General features: G+C 37.4%; 1 protein-coding gene across 3 annotated transcripts; it reads left to right on the top strand.

Moving 5' to 3' along the window:
- The first annotated feature begins 730 nt into the window (after positions 1 to 730).
- DIO2 (iodothyronine deiodinase 2) lies at positions 731 to 13,644 on the top strand. Of its 3 annotated transcripts, none has more exons than XM_044664980.1 (3): positions 731 to 1,875; positions 2,292 to 2,557; positions 11,955 to 13,644. In XM_044664980.1, exons 2-3 carry the CDS (start codon positions 2,336 to 2,338, stop codon positions 12,549 to 12,551), a joined length of 819 nt encoding a protein of 272 aa, XP_044520915.1. In that variant the 5' UTR covers positions 731 to 1,875; positions 2,292 to 2,335; the 3' UTR covers positions 12,552 to 13,644. The 3 variants fall into 3 exon arrangements, with proteins under 3 accessions (XP_044520915.1, XP_044520914.1, XP_044520916.1); XM_044664979.1 differs by having other exon boundaries at positions 2,282 to 2,557; XM_044664981.1 differs by having other exon boundaries at positions 2,282 to 2,557; positions 11,955 to 12,539.
- The last annotated feature ends 622 nt before the right edge of the window (positions 13,645 to 14,266 follow it).

The raw sequence follows: 14,266 nt of genomic DNA, 5'->3' as shown, positions 1-14,266 counted from the left end.
CCACCTCTCTCTTCCTTTTGTGCTATGTAAAAACACCATTTGCAGCCTCCTTATTCCCCAACTTTCTTTAGGGCATTTTTTTGGGGGGGCGGTGCTGAAAATATGGGGGAAAGGAGAAGAAAAAGGAGAGAAAATCATTAGATAAAAAGCACTCTAAATATAAAATGATATACTTTTGCTACTTACTAGTATTAGTTTTAGGTAAAATCCTGTCTGGTTTCTCTTCATTTGCCCAATGATGTATTCCTGACAAATCTAGTTTATGGCATCCTTCCTGTGTTTGTGGAGATTAAATAGTAGGAGCAAAATGCAGCACCCAGTTTTCCACAGGTCTAGAAGCTTCTCTTAGTTCATATTTATATCAATGAAAGCTTAGTACACATAGAAAAATTAGGGAATACTTTTTCAATAAAAGTTCTTCTCCCTGTCCCCCCAACCCCCAGTGTTTCTACTTGCCACTCCCTCTTCCAAGAAAACATATTTCCTAGAGGTGCGCTGTTAGTTCATTGAAGAAGGAACTTATGAAAAGGGTGGGGTGACTGAGCTGGGCCAAAGGGCTGCTTCTGTCTTACCTAACCAGAGGACTTAATAGGAGATTGCTCATAAAACTTATTGATATGATTGGTACCTTAGACTAACACTAACTCTGCATCTAGAATGCTAAAGACTTACATAGATTCAAGTTATCTACTTATCTATCTATCTATCTATCTATCTATCTATCTATCTATCTATCTATTTATCTATTATGGAGCAAGAATTCCTAAAGGGATACAATATTCACATAACACTTAAGAGGTAGTAGAAATGATCTTCAAAAATTCCCTATTAAAAAAATGAATTCAGATTCATTATAATGCCAATTCATTTTCATTGGAAAGTTTGATTTGTATCTGCATGTAGGCAAATCATGGTTAAAAAAAGCTTTCTGTCCCTTTCCGGAAAAAAAAATCTTTCTCTCCCGGGGTTCCTCCTACCCCCCAATCCCCTTTGCTTTGGGGCTTCAGCACTGAAGCTCAAAGGGAAATGTTAGTTTGTTTGCAGATATAAGCTAGGGTTACCAAATATTCTATGGATTTAAAACACTTTATGCTCCCTCCCCCAAATTTCTATATGTAAAGAAAACTACATGAATGTTTATTAAAAAAGAATCCTAGGTAACAAACTGGATGAGTTAGAAGAGTAATTAGTATTAAGTTAATAGGTCTGGAGAAAACATTTGAACATTTACAGGAAAAGAAGAAAGGAAAAAAGAAATCCTAACACTGGACTCCCCCCACCCCAAGTCCTTTGGAAAACAAAAAAAAATTAAAAAACAACAACATCCATTAATGGGGTTCATTGCTGTGTCCCTTTGCATGTCACATTCAAATACTTTCCCCTAAGTTTGAAAGCATTTCCTGAAAGCAGTCAAAGGTATTGAACATTTTTTTCTTGTCTCTCTCTCTTTAAATAACAAAGCAAAATTCCACCCTCTCTTCCCCCCTTCTCAAAAAAAAAAAAAAAAAAAAGTTTTCGAGTTTTGCTTTTCTATTCATTGCAGTCCTGGCCAAAGTAAAGCCCTCTTTCTCAATGACGTCAAGATCTTTACCAAGATTAGGCTTTCATTTCTCTATTGCAGCAATTAGCCAGGGAATGTATAAAAGGCTTCAGAGAAACAAACTGGGCTCTAGAGAGAAGCACTTTGCACCACAGACAGATAGCAAGGGAGGAAAAGATAGAGTGAGGGAGAGAAAAAAAAATAGACAGGACACAGTCGGAGAGTGAAGGAGAGGAAAAAAGAAGAAAGAGAAACAGAAAGTTGTGTACAAAGAAAACAGCCCCTTATATTCTAAGCACTATTTAAAAAACAAACAAACAAACCTGGAAGTCCTTGTAAGTTAAGGAAAGAAACAGGATAACCTGAATAATTAAGAGACAATGAAAAAGCTGAAATTAATTTAGGAATGTGCACTTCAATTTTTAGTGGCTGGGAACTGAAAGTGCAGCAGTGTCTCTCTTTAACGGACTCCAAGAGGCTACTGGATCAGGGACTTTTTTTTTAACATCTTAAGTTCTGGGGTTGGGGGGGGGGGAGTAGCAGTTTAGAGATGAATGAGTTGATGGGCATGCTCTAACTCTGCTGGATTTGAGAAGCTGACTTGATTTTGCCATCTCTGATTATTTGAAAGAGGTGACAGTTCAGGTTTATTTGCAATCTTAGTTTCTTTTCTTTTCTCCCCCCACCCCACTCTTTACTACCATCTCCTCCCCTTCCCCCCTCCCTTTTCCCTTAAATGAGGGTGCAAAAGGGAAACCAGAGAACTCAAGCAAAGTGACTAAGGAGGCGGAGAAGATGGGTCTACTCAGCATAGACTTGTTGATTACACTGCAAATCCTGCCAGTTTTTTTCTCCAACTGCCTTTTCCTGGCTCTCTATGACTCGGTCATCCTCCTGAAGCACGTGGTGTTGTTGCTGAGCCGGTCCAAGTCCACTCGTGGCGAGTGGCGGCGCATGCTGACCTCAGAAGGACTACGCTGTGTCTGGAAAAGCTTTCTCCTGGACGCTTACAAGCAGGTAAGTCAGGACCAGCCATGCTTCTTTCCCTTTGGTCAGAAGCTCAGGGCTAGAACTTTTGGACCTAGTTGGGGGTGGCTGTGAGGATTGTGGTCCTCATTTTGGCTTCATGGCAGGGAGAAAAGGGGAGTGCTCTACCTCATCGTGAAACATGCCTTTTTCCTTCATGTCTCTCAGTTTAACTTGGATGAGACCCACTCAGTGGCAGGGAACCAATGATATCTGTTACTGGTTTAACCAGCTAGGAGTCATACCCCTCTTCATGTTGGGTGATTTTATTTTATGGCTGTGGATAGAGGTATGGAATGAGGAACATGATAAGTAGAAGAAATCTTGGCATTTTGGAAGGTGGAAGACAAAAGAAAGAACTTTGAAAATAACTTCAAATGAGTAGCTCCTTAAGGCTAGCGGATACTGATTTAATGGCAGCTCTATTTAGGATAGTGAAATTGGTAAACAGATCCCTTTGCAGACACATGCATCTATTGAAACAGATTAGGGCCTTTTTGAAGAGTATAGCATGTAACCCTGTCATTTTGTTTTGATTTATAAATCGCAGTCAATTGGCTGTCCAAAAAATTAACTTTAAGAAAATTAAAATTTTCCATTTTAAGTTGTTCAGAAGGTTAAAAAGGAACATCTTTTGTGAAGCAAATGAGATTTTAATAATCCTTCATGAATCAAACTTTTTTAAAAACTTGCTTGCTTTAGAGAGAGAAATAGTAAACTATGTCTTTTCACTTACCTGCTGAGACTGAATAAGGGAGACTATTTTCCAGGGTAGTAGAGATGATACTTGCTTTGAATGCTGGAAAACCAGCTCTTGTGATGATTGTAGGTGTCAGCAGAATCCTTGAACTCAAAACTTAGCAGGCTGTAAAGATCTTGTAGCATCAGAAGCTTTTCTATTTTATCCATTTATCCACTTGATTCCTGAAGGCCCTTAGGCTTACAAGGAAATAATTGTTTTTACTAGGGTGGTTATCAAAAATCAAGATCTTGGTTTCCCCACATAATGTTATGGAACCCCCTGCTCTAGAGATTGGAATGGGGAATACCAGAGAAACATGGAGGCTGAGTGTGCAGTCAGGGAAATAAATTGTTAGGCAGGCAGTGCCTTAGAAAGTGGATAAAGAAAACAAAAGAAAGATGAAGGGAATATTATGTCAGGACATCCCCTGAGGTCTATTATGCAACAGAGATAGAGTTGGAGAAAATGACTTCTAGTTACAAAGCACCTATTCTGGTTACACATGAAACCACGTGTAGCTTTCAGGAAAAGAATTTGCAGTAAATTGAAGAAGTCCATGTGACAGCAGAATGCCAAAGGAACTGGAAATAGTTCCTCTCCCAAAGACTGAAGGCCAATTGTAAACAGTCTGGGAGGATCTTTATTTGATAGAAAAGGATTATTCACTTCATAATTAAAATTTATGAAAATGGAAATGAGTGAATCATTTTAACTTTATTGAAGACCACGTTGAATTCAGAGGGAATTGGCTAACAATGAGAAAACATACCTGCTTGGAGAAATTCTTTTCTTTGAATGTCATCTCCCAGATAAATTATCATGACATGAATATGTGAGAGGATTATTGGCCTCCCTCCCACCAGCAGCTGGTGGCAAAAGTTTAAAAAAACGTGGAAATCTTAAATTGAAAAAAGAAAAATGCCCCCTCTTTAAGTGTGCCATTGTGTTGCAATATTTTGTTGTTTATATTCCCAGAATTGAGAAAGATGAGTAATTTGTTTCCTCCTTTGCATATGGTTTGTGTATTCTTTCTAGGGCTTCTTTGTGTATATGTCTTTTGATTATCCTCCAAGGATGCTTGTGGATGATGCTAACTACAATTTTTGCCCTTCATGCTTTACATAACACCTACCACATGAAGAGGCAAAGCAAAGTGCTTGCCACTGGGGCCCTTGCTGAATGCAAACAGTAAAACAAAATGTTGGGTCAGGCTGGTCTGGCAAACATATTCTTAAAATGTGTCAGACATGTTTGCACTGGTGGTAGTGTTAGTAGAGTGTTCAGAGTCTTTGGAATGGGTAGAGTTACTTTCCTCGCTTGCTGTTGTCATCTCTGTCCCAGCCTTTGGGTGTAGTTCATTTCTAAGGGTACTTGGAGAAGTTCTGATTGAGATGGCATCTTTGTATTTCATAAGGATGATTTGCATTTTTTTTCTGGGATACAACCTTAAAGCTCTCCCCACCCTTGCCCAGAGGAAACCTTTTCCGATAGGTGTATGTGTGTGTGACAAATATGTAATTTTGCAGCTCTGTCCATGTTATTGAGAGTCAGCTAACTGAGAAAGGGTTTAGACTCTTGAAATATAAACATGCAAATTATACCCATTGTTTGCTTTTTCCCACTATGAAGGGAAAATATCATCTCTTTTTGGACAAGTCAAAGAGAATTTAGAGTTAATTTGGGCAAGATGATTATAAAGATATTTTGGTTGAGGCAAGATATCCATAATGCATAAGCTTGATTAAAAACAAGGGATATATGTATAAATAGAATTTTATGATACCAGTATGAAAGTATTTAAAAAAAATTAAATTTCTTTAGCCAGTACATGAACCTAACTTAAACACTGAATCCTTGTGCTGGTGCACAGAGATGCAACCAGCCCCAAGCTAACCATCTTAGACACCTTGTCCCCACCTAAATGAAGTGCAAAAGTCAACAAACAGCATGGATGCTGACACACAAATTAGCTTTTGCACCATTGGTGTTGAAATGTCACAGAAAATGTATTTATTTCAACATATAATTTTGGTTTGAAAAGCATCCTCTTAACACTCTCTGCTTCTTCACTCATCCCAGGCCTTCAGAGTAGTTTTTGTAGTTTCAATATTTTGAAAAATTTTTGCTTATGAAAGAAACAGTTCCATAAGGATATAAAGAGCACTTCAACCAGAGTCTGTCTGTAAGTTGGACAAAACACTAGGAAATGATAGAGGCATTGAGCATGCTTTTTGGAGTATTAATTAAAAGAAATAATTGAGCAGCAGTGGGGCTGAGAAGGATCAGTAGGTTACTTGTTATTCGACCCTGTTAAAAATTTCAGCTTATCTGAATTTAAATGGTTAAATCACACAGCATAATAATTATTTGGCCGCATTTGTAAGGGCATTGATGTAGCCTGGTGATTTTGCCAAAGAATTCCAAACTTCCTAATAGATAATAAAGCCATTTTCAGTGCCTTGGATTATAAGAGGTGTATGTGAGATTCTGCCCCCTAACCCCTCCCCTTTTATTTCTTTACTTTTTATCATAAGATTAGGTGACATTTTGTCCATGAAGCTTTTCCCAGGCTGTGGAAAAGAGAGAACAAGGTTAGTAGTATATGCTCTATTTCCAGCTTGTAGTTTATGAATAGGTCTTTCTTTTCTTTTTTTTTCTCCCACTCTCTCTTCATTTTGCAGTCCACATGCTAAAGCAGCACTAACTTTTCCCCCTTGCACTAAACACAAGTCTCTAAAAGGCAATTCCATCATCAAGAGAATAAGATCTGAATGTGTCTATCTACATCTACACTTCATCAGTTATGTCTACATACATGTACTTATGGTTATGCCAAAGTGAGTACCTGGTTTAAAGGCATTACATATTCCTGAAATTCAAATAGTTTTTCATTATTTATATTCTTTTGTTGTTATTACCGATGGTATGGTTTTAAAAGAATGAACAACCAAAATATTGTAGCTGAGATAGAAGTTGGTGATAGCAATATTGGATTCTGCATACATACTATTCTGAGCCTCTTCAAATAAAGAAATCCTTTGGGAACATTGGAACTTCAAGACCAATTAGTGGAAATGATGCTTCTTGTGTTTGGGCATTAAATACTGGGCAGGGTTCGTTTATGGAGTGGCCAATGTTGGCATGGAATGAGGCACCGACCTAATTACTCTTCCGCAAGAGTAAAAAATGCCTTTTGAATGCCTCATTGGCAAATATGTCTCATTAAGAACAACAACAAAAAAAAACCAAATACAAACCCTCTAAGAAGGAGAAATGAAGATGATAGGTAACTTGTGGCCAGGAGACTTTCTGTGCCACTGTGGGAAATTAAAGTAATTTAGGAGGTACCAAGGGATAACTTGTTTTTGTTGGATTGATTTCTTGCAGGCTAAATGATATTATAGGACTAGATTTATCTTATTTTTTTAACCTCATGTCAGTTTGATCTTATCAAAGAAGACTCTTACCAGGGAGAAAGAGATTGACCTCCCATCACTGGTAATAATGAACTCAATCACTGGATTATAGATTTAGAGCTGGAAGAAATCTTACAGCCCATAGAGTTCAACTTCTCTCATTTTACAGATGGTGAAACTGAGGCACAGAGAGATTAAAGGATGTTCACCCAGGCCTCTTAAGAGCCTCCTGACTCTTTAAGTCTGCACCTTATCCACTATACAATGCTGCCTTTCTTCCAGTACTGTAGTGGTATAATAATATGACTGCCATAACTGAGAGTGGAGAAAACCCCTCTAATGGAGGCATGCATCATAGAGGAAACCAAATGCTCTCTGTCACAAAATCATGGAGTATAATCCCGAGGTGTTTTCTGACTACCTGGCCATTAGTTTCATGTGTTTGGGCTGTCTCAGGAGGCAGTACTTTGTTTCTGTTACTGGAAATCTTCAGATGACCACTTACCAGATGCATTCTTTCAGTGTTGAGCACTGTCTTGTCCCAGATACAGAAAGAAATAAAAAGTTTCTGCCTCCATTGGGACAGAATATTCTGCCCCATTCTGGATGGCTGACATTTTGTAATTCTGTGAATGAAAACAACCAACACAGTCTTTAAGACTATAAGACACAGAGAAGTTACTTACTTTGGTAGAGGGGATTCTCTAAACCAGTGATATCACAGCTCTAACCCCTTTAATTTAAGATTGTGTTTGAAGAGTTTTTTAATATGTTAATATCAAGGAGATACGAGATTTTTTCCCCACTGGACTGGGTCATTTTCCTTATCTTGATTTCTAAATTTTTAAGATACTGTATCCAAGTAAGATACTTGGAAAGTACTGAGTTGGTAGCTTTGGAAACTAAAGTTTATTTATGGTTTATATAAAATATTTATATTATGGTTTTTCACCTCTATACTTTTTTTTCCCTAAAGTGTTACCCCCATAGGGTAGGTAGTAGGCACACTATTTGATTTCTCTGATAATAGTTTACCTTTATTCAGTGCTTTTCACTCTTATTTTGTTTTTATATCATACCTGTGTTATAAACTAGAAGATAATCTCAGTACAGACTTGGATTTGCTTTGTCATTTTAAATATTAATATTTAATGTGTTAGAAACTTAATTTGAAGGCAGTGAAGCCCAGATTTGTGAATTGCCCAAAGTCACACATCTAATGAGTTTTAAAAGAGCAAGAATTTGAACCCATATCTTCTGATTTCAAATCCAGTACCGTTTCCATTACCCCAAGCTGCTGTGGCTACCAAACAGAGCAAAACTAATTGGTCCACAAAGGTATCAAGTGCCTGACTTTGGCCTCATTAGCACTATGCTTCAACCAAGTGCACTAGCCTGGCAGAGAGGAAGATTGTTTATAGCAAGATTCTCAAAGGGAGGGTTTCAGAGGTTCCCACTTCTTACTTGGTTACTAGCTGGCTAGGTGACCTCAGAAAGAATGTTTGCCTGGCCATTACAATTAGGTAATTATACTAACCCCAGGGCAAGTGTCTGATTAGAAAGATATTTCTTTACACTGGCCATCTACTCTTATTAGGAAGTACAGTATTAATCTTGTGCAACTAGACAAGAAATTTAAATGATTCATTGTCATTCTTGTCATGCCTTATTTTAATTCTTTCAATTACACCAGGTTAGGTGTTCCTACCTAGCATAGCTCCACCTTTAGAAATAATTCTGCCTCTGAGTTCTACCTTGTCACCAGCAGAAGGAGAAGATGTAGAACTTTCCAGGAAAATGATTCCTGGCTAAACTGTCACATGAAATGAAATAGGACTGATCGCACAGTTGAATACCTTGTGACTAATAAAATGTTCTTTCAGGTATGCTTAGGTTACAGTTACAGAGTCAGAAGCCCCACTTGAAAAGACCACACAACATGTTCTTGGGCTTCAGAAATTACTTAAAACCCAATAGCTGCTGGAGTTCCCTACCCTTTCGTGTCTGAATATATAACTCTTGGAGTAAAGGAAAAGGTTTGCTTTTATTATATTCATGTCAAGGGATATGCATTGAATTTAGTCTGCTTTCATGGTTTTCATACCCCACCCCAAAATGATGAGGAGATATACATATTGTCTTCTTTAAGGGCAGTAACTGTGTTCTTATCTTTCTTTGTATCACCAGGACTTAGCCTAAATGTCTACTACAGATTGCTGGACAAGTTACTTAACCTTTACCTCAGTTTCCTCAACAATAAAATGTTATGATTTTTTATAGCACCTACCTCAAAAGGTGATTGTGAGGATCAGATGAGTATATTTGTAAGCTATGCTGAACACAGAAAGCGCCTAATAAATGCTTATTTCTTTCCTTCCTTCTAAATACCTGACTGGCTAAAATTGAATTAGAACAAAAGTAATACCTGAAAGAGCCCTAAATTTGCAGTGTACCTCTATAACCAGATTACATATAGGTGGGTGAAAACAAGTACAATAGGCCATGGAACTCATTACAATCTCTTCTAAGATTTATTTCAATTTCAGTTCTTATTTATTCACCCTTTCTTTTTACCCTTGGTACCTCTCTAACTTTCACTAAAACATAATTCAATGCCTCATCCTAGTGTCAGGGTGGCCTGGGTTTTAAGGGCCACGCCAAGAGAGTATAAGCACCAGAAAAGTAAAAAGACTTGAACAATGGGGCCAGTGGCAGAGTGGCATGGAAGAACCAGTTTAGACCAGTTTACAATAGGTTCATCAAAGAAAGGGAGAATACCATGGTATGAAAGACCACCTTCTGTGGTCTAATGCATATAGAGGTTGTGGTCTTCTGTTAATAGAGTAACCTACCAGTAAAGCCATGGTAACTTGACAAGTAAATTGCCTTCAGTATCAAAATTTATCAAGTCCAAAGTGGCATATTAAATTGCACCTAAAGAGCTCACCTTATAAATTAACCACTTTACAAGATAAATTAAAATATATAATTTCATCATTTAATTTAATTAGGTGAATTAATTTTTACTTTGCTACTTAACAGGAAGAAAAACAATCTTTCTAAGCTGGGATTTCTTTAATTTCTAATTATGTAAAATAAAGATAGTAGTACCAGCTAAGAACCTGCCTGGCTGGATTCTGAACTAGAAGAATATCCCTTAGTTCTGCCCTTTGCAAAGTACAAGTGGGTTATGCACTGAAATTTGCCAAAAAGATTCCTGAACAGTGTTCATAGAGAATTTTACACCAGTTAAGATGGAGAAGAATTTTTTTTAATTCTACAAAGTGACTTCAATTAACACCAACATAAATGAAGCCAGATTCAAGTGAGACCCATTATAAGTGTTTCATAGTATGAAGGGCACCATATAAAAATCAATTGGACAATGGTAACTTGTCCCTGATGTTATTGGCTTTGATTAAACCATTCCAGGGAAAGATCCAATTTTACTTATCCAGAGCTAGAGTAATTGCCTCTTTTATATTCCCTCCATTTTATTATCAGCTTACATATCCAAGTGCCCACAAAATCCCTTTCCATTTTTCACAAAGCATTGACTAAGTGCTTTTGTTGAAGGGTCTTCATGCACCACATTTTAAAAACTCACTTTCGTATCCAGAGTAACTTCTAGGAAGTAATTGAAAAGTTACCTAAAATTTTGTGGTTAGAAAAATAGGAAGTAGGGGTAATAGGATGAAGTCACTAACAATAAGAATAAAGGGAAAAACTGGAAACGTCATACCCAAGGAATGGCTTTCTCTGGTATCATAAAGATGGTATAAATCTCACCTCCCCTCACCATTGACCTGCTAGTTTGAGTTTCTTAGCATCTGGCATTCACTTTGGAGTGCTGTTGTGGGTATTTCTTCTGCAGTTTTTCTTAAAGTCAGTAGGTTTTAGCTTGGAGTTATTTATAAACATCCTCCTCAGGGCCACTCAATTCTTTGTGTCAGGTGTGAAAAAAGAGGTATGACATTCTTCTTGATGTGTTCTTTGAAGGTCTTAGTTTTAGATTAGTATCACTTTTCTGATCTATGCAAAGTATGAATTCATTAAAGGTAGGTAACATCTCATTGGTAGATATTAGAAATGGTTACCACAGGAATGTTAACTCTTCCTGATCATTTCCCCATCCCCATTCTCCTTCCCTCAAATATCAGACAAAGTAAAACTCATCCTACAATTGTCTTTAAAGTCATTGGAGTGCTGTAGCCTTAGTATCTTCTTATGGTATAAAGAGAAAAAAAATCATGATTAAATTGCTGTTAGAGAAGTCTTGTGTGACCAATATCCTGTCTTCAGAATAAGGAGCATATTTGAAATAGAAGATTTGTTATTCTATTAATGAAGATTTAATCAGCAATTATTTTAAACAAATTAATTTTCTTCAAAAGTAATCTAGCATTGGCACAAATTGTTTTAAAATTAGCTAGAAAGAGTTAAGACAGGAAGAACTTTGAGGACCTCAAGACAGATTCAGTCAATATGTTACATATTTTGTTAGTCAATATTGAATGAATCAGTTTGGGCCCTAGATGATTACTAGGTACTTATGTTTTCTAGAACTTTGAATCTAGTATCTGAAATTGGACATTCTTTCCTAGATTCTCAATTTGTTTGCTGGCATTCTGTTTAAACTTTGGCAATTCACCTTAAACTTTCTGTCATGGTTAAAATGAAGCCAATAATTCAGTTATGCAACATACATGAAACATTGATAGCTAAGTAACAGTTGTAATAAAGAACATCAATCCTAGCGTAGCAGATATAAATTACTTAAGAGTGAATGAAGTTAGTTATGATGCACTTACAGAAGCATCAAAGTATCTAAAGACCCTGTACTAAAAACATCTTGAGTTCAAATGTTACCTTCAATATATACTGGCTGTGTGACTCAGGACAAATAAATCTCTAAGTATACCAGGCAACTTTCAGTGACTTTAAGATGTAGAATATTGCTGATTTGCATTGATATAGGCCTTTTTTTACCTGGAACTCCTTGTACTAATGAAATGATTGGCCTAGGCACAAAAAATATAAAAAGTAATTTTTAAATTGTCAAATCATTTTTTCCTAAGCTTGTTTACCGAAACCACTGAACCTTATTCAGAAAAAATGTGATAGTGTTTTTTTGAGCTGATCTTGTTTACTTAGACTTACCTAGGAGGACAAATTGGTAAGGTATTTAATGTGGGTCCTCTCTATCCTCTTTTTCTTTCTTTGATATCAGGTAAAATTGGGTGGAGATGCCCCCAATTCCAGTGTAATCCACATTACCAGTGCTGAAGTTGGCAGTGGTCAACAGAACAATTCCAGGTGGAAGAGATTTGACGGGGGATATGGAGCTGAGTGCCATCTCCTGGATTTTGCCAACCCTGAGCGTCCACTGGTTGTCAACTTTGGGTCAGCCACTTGACCACCGTTCACAAGCCAGCTACCAGCCTTTAGCAAGCTGGTGGAAGAGTTCTCAACAGTGGCTGACTTCTTGTTGGTCTACATTGATGAAGCTCATCCATCAGATGGTTGGGCAGTGCCTGGTAACTCCTCTGTGTCTTTTGAGGTGAAGAAGCACCGGAACCAGGAAGACCGCTGTGCAGCAGCCCATCAGCTCCTGGAGCGTTTCTCCTTGCCGCCCCAATGCCAGGTGGTGGCTGACTGCATGGATAACAATGCCAACATAGCCTATGGGGTATCTTTTGAGCGTGTGTGTATTGTGCAGAGACAAAAAATTGCTTACTTAGGAGGGAAAGGCCCCTTTTTCTATAATCTTCAGGAAGTCCGACTTTGGCTAGAGAAGAACTTCAGCAAGAGATGAAATCCAGGTTAGTTGGAGAAATTTGAGTTGCATAGTACCCTATTAAAAATAACAAAAGTGGGGGAAGAGAAGGATGTACCAGATCCATAATTTCAACTGGATCTCATTCCCCCATTGCAAGAGGACAGTTTTAATAGCCATCTCAGAAGAATAAAACCATCCCTAACAAACTATCAACACTTTCCCTACCAAAAAAAAAATAATAATACTTGCCTAACCAGCAACCCCATGTTACCTTTACACTTTTTGTAAAAGAGCCTAAGATGAGCAGGAAGAAAACCTATTTCTAAGTGTCTCCATCCTGCTTTGAGATGGAATTAAAACAACTGGTGCTTGCTTTGGGAAAAATGGGAAAAAATACTTCAGCCTGCACAAGAGAAATGCCAGGGACAAAAACTCTATTAAAATAAGGATTATTATCCAAACTTTACCCATTATGAGTAGAAGATTGTTGGTAAATCCCTAAGTATTTGTTTATAGTGAGTCTTGGGGGAAAAAAGAGGGGCATCCACATAGTTGTTATCCTGATTTTTAGAATGTTGGTGTCATCTCTGATTCTATCTCTGTTTGTACTGTAAAATACTGGTCTAAACATCCAAGATTCTCTGAATAATTAGGGGTAGATTTTGAGGACCGTTCCTTAGTTTGAAGGGTTAGGTTACCCTCTGGTCAAAAGATAAAGTAGTTATAGGAAGTACACTGGACTTCGAGTTTTATTTACTGAATTAAAATTCTGACTATCATTTATTAGTTGTGGGGTTTTAGACGAGTCATTTACTATTCCTGGTCCTTAGTTTCCTCATTTGTAAACTGAGGATTTTGGATTAGATGGTCTCCAAAGGCCTTTTAAACTTAAAAGGACTATAATTCTTTTGTAAATGACAAAAAGAAAAAGAGAAAACTCAAAGATCAAGAGACTACAACAGTTTTATTTTGAAGCAGCAGAGAGGGTAACTAATTAGTTAGGAATAGAAATACCCACATCTGATTAATAGCTCCAGGCCAGAGAAAATAGTTTCACTGAAACCCATCAGAGACCCCATGAGTGGGAAACAATTTATTTATCTGAAAATGAGAGAGAGAGAGAGAGAGAGAGAGAGAGAGAGAGAGAGAGAGAGAGAACGAACACACGCGCGAGCGCGCTAGAAAGTTAACGGGTAGTTTTGCATTTTTTTATATTATATAATTTATTTGTCTTTAGTTTGTGTATTTGGAGTGGGGGAATAAACATACCATGATACCTCACTGAGCATGAACTAGTGCCATAGGTTACTCTGTGGTTCCAACAGTGTCATTTGTTGAAATGTTACATAGCTCCACTCATTCCTTGGCATAGAATACTTGTTGGTCTCTAAAATGATGTTCTTTTATATGTTGAGCTGAAAACACTTTGCTCATATTTCACAAATCTTCTCAGCTGTCTTGCAGGGAATGATTTATTTGTTGCTCAACTACCATGTAGCCTTATTGCCCTTCAAAAGTAGGTGACCTAGCAAGAATGATGCAGATACACAAATAAGGTTTTCTTAGAACCATGAGTGTTGAGTCATCAAGCATTTATTAAGTGCCTACAATGTGTCAGGCACTGTATCAAGAGCCTGAGAAGGTAGGAGAAAGCTAGTTGGGGAATGGCTCCCATCAGAATATATCAGAGCCTTTTTACAGTGAAATCTACAATGACAGACATGGGCTTTGTCACAACAAAATTCCCACCTTTACACAGATTT

The sequence above is a fragment of the Gracilinanus agilis genome, chromosome 2 (assembly GCF_016433145.1).
Source record: "Gracilinanus agilis isolate LMUSP501 chromosome 2, AgileGrace, whole genome shotgun sequence".
NCBI classification, from domain to species: Eukaryota; Metazoa; Chordata; class Mammalia; order Didelphimorphia; family Didelphidae; genus Gracilinanus; species Gracilinanus agilis.
The sequence above is the reverse complement of the archived record's forward strand: the minus strand, read 5'-3'. Positions and strand labels throughout refer to the sequence as shown.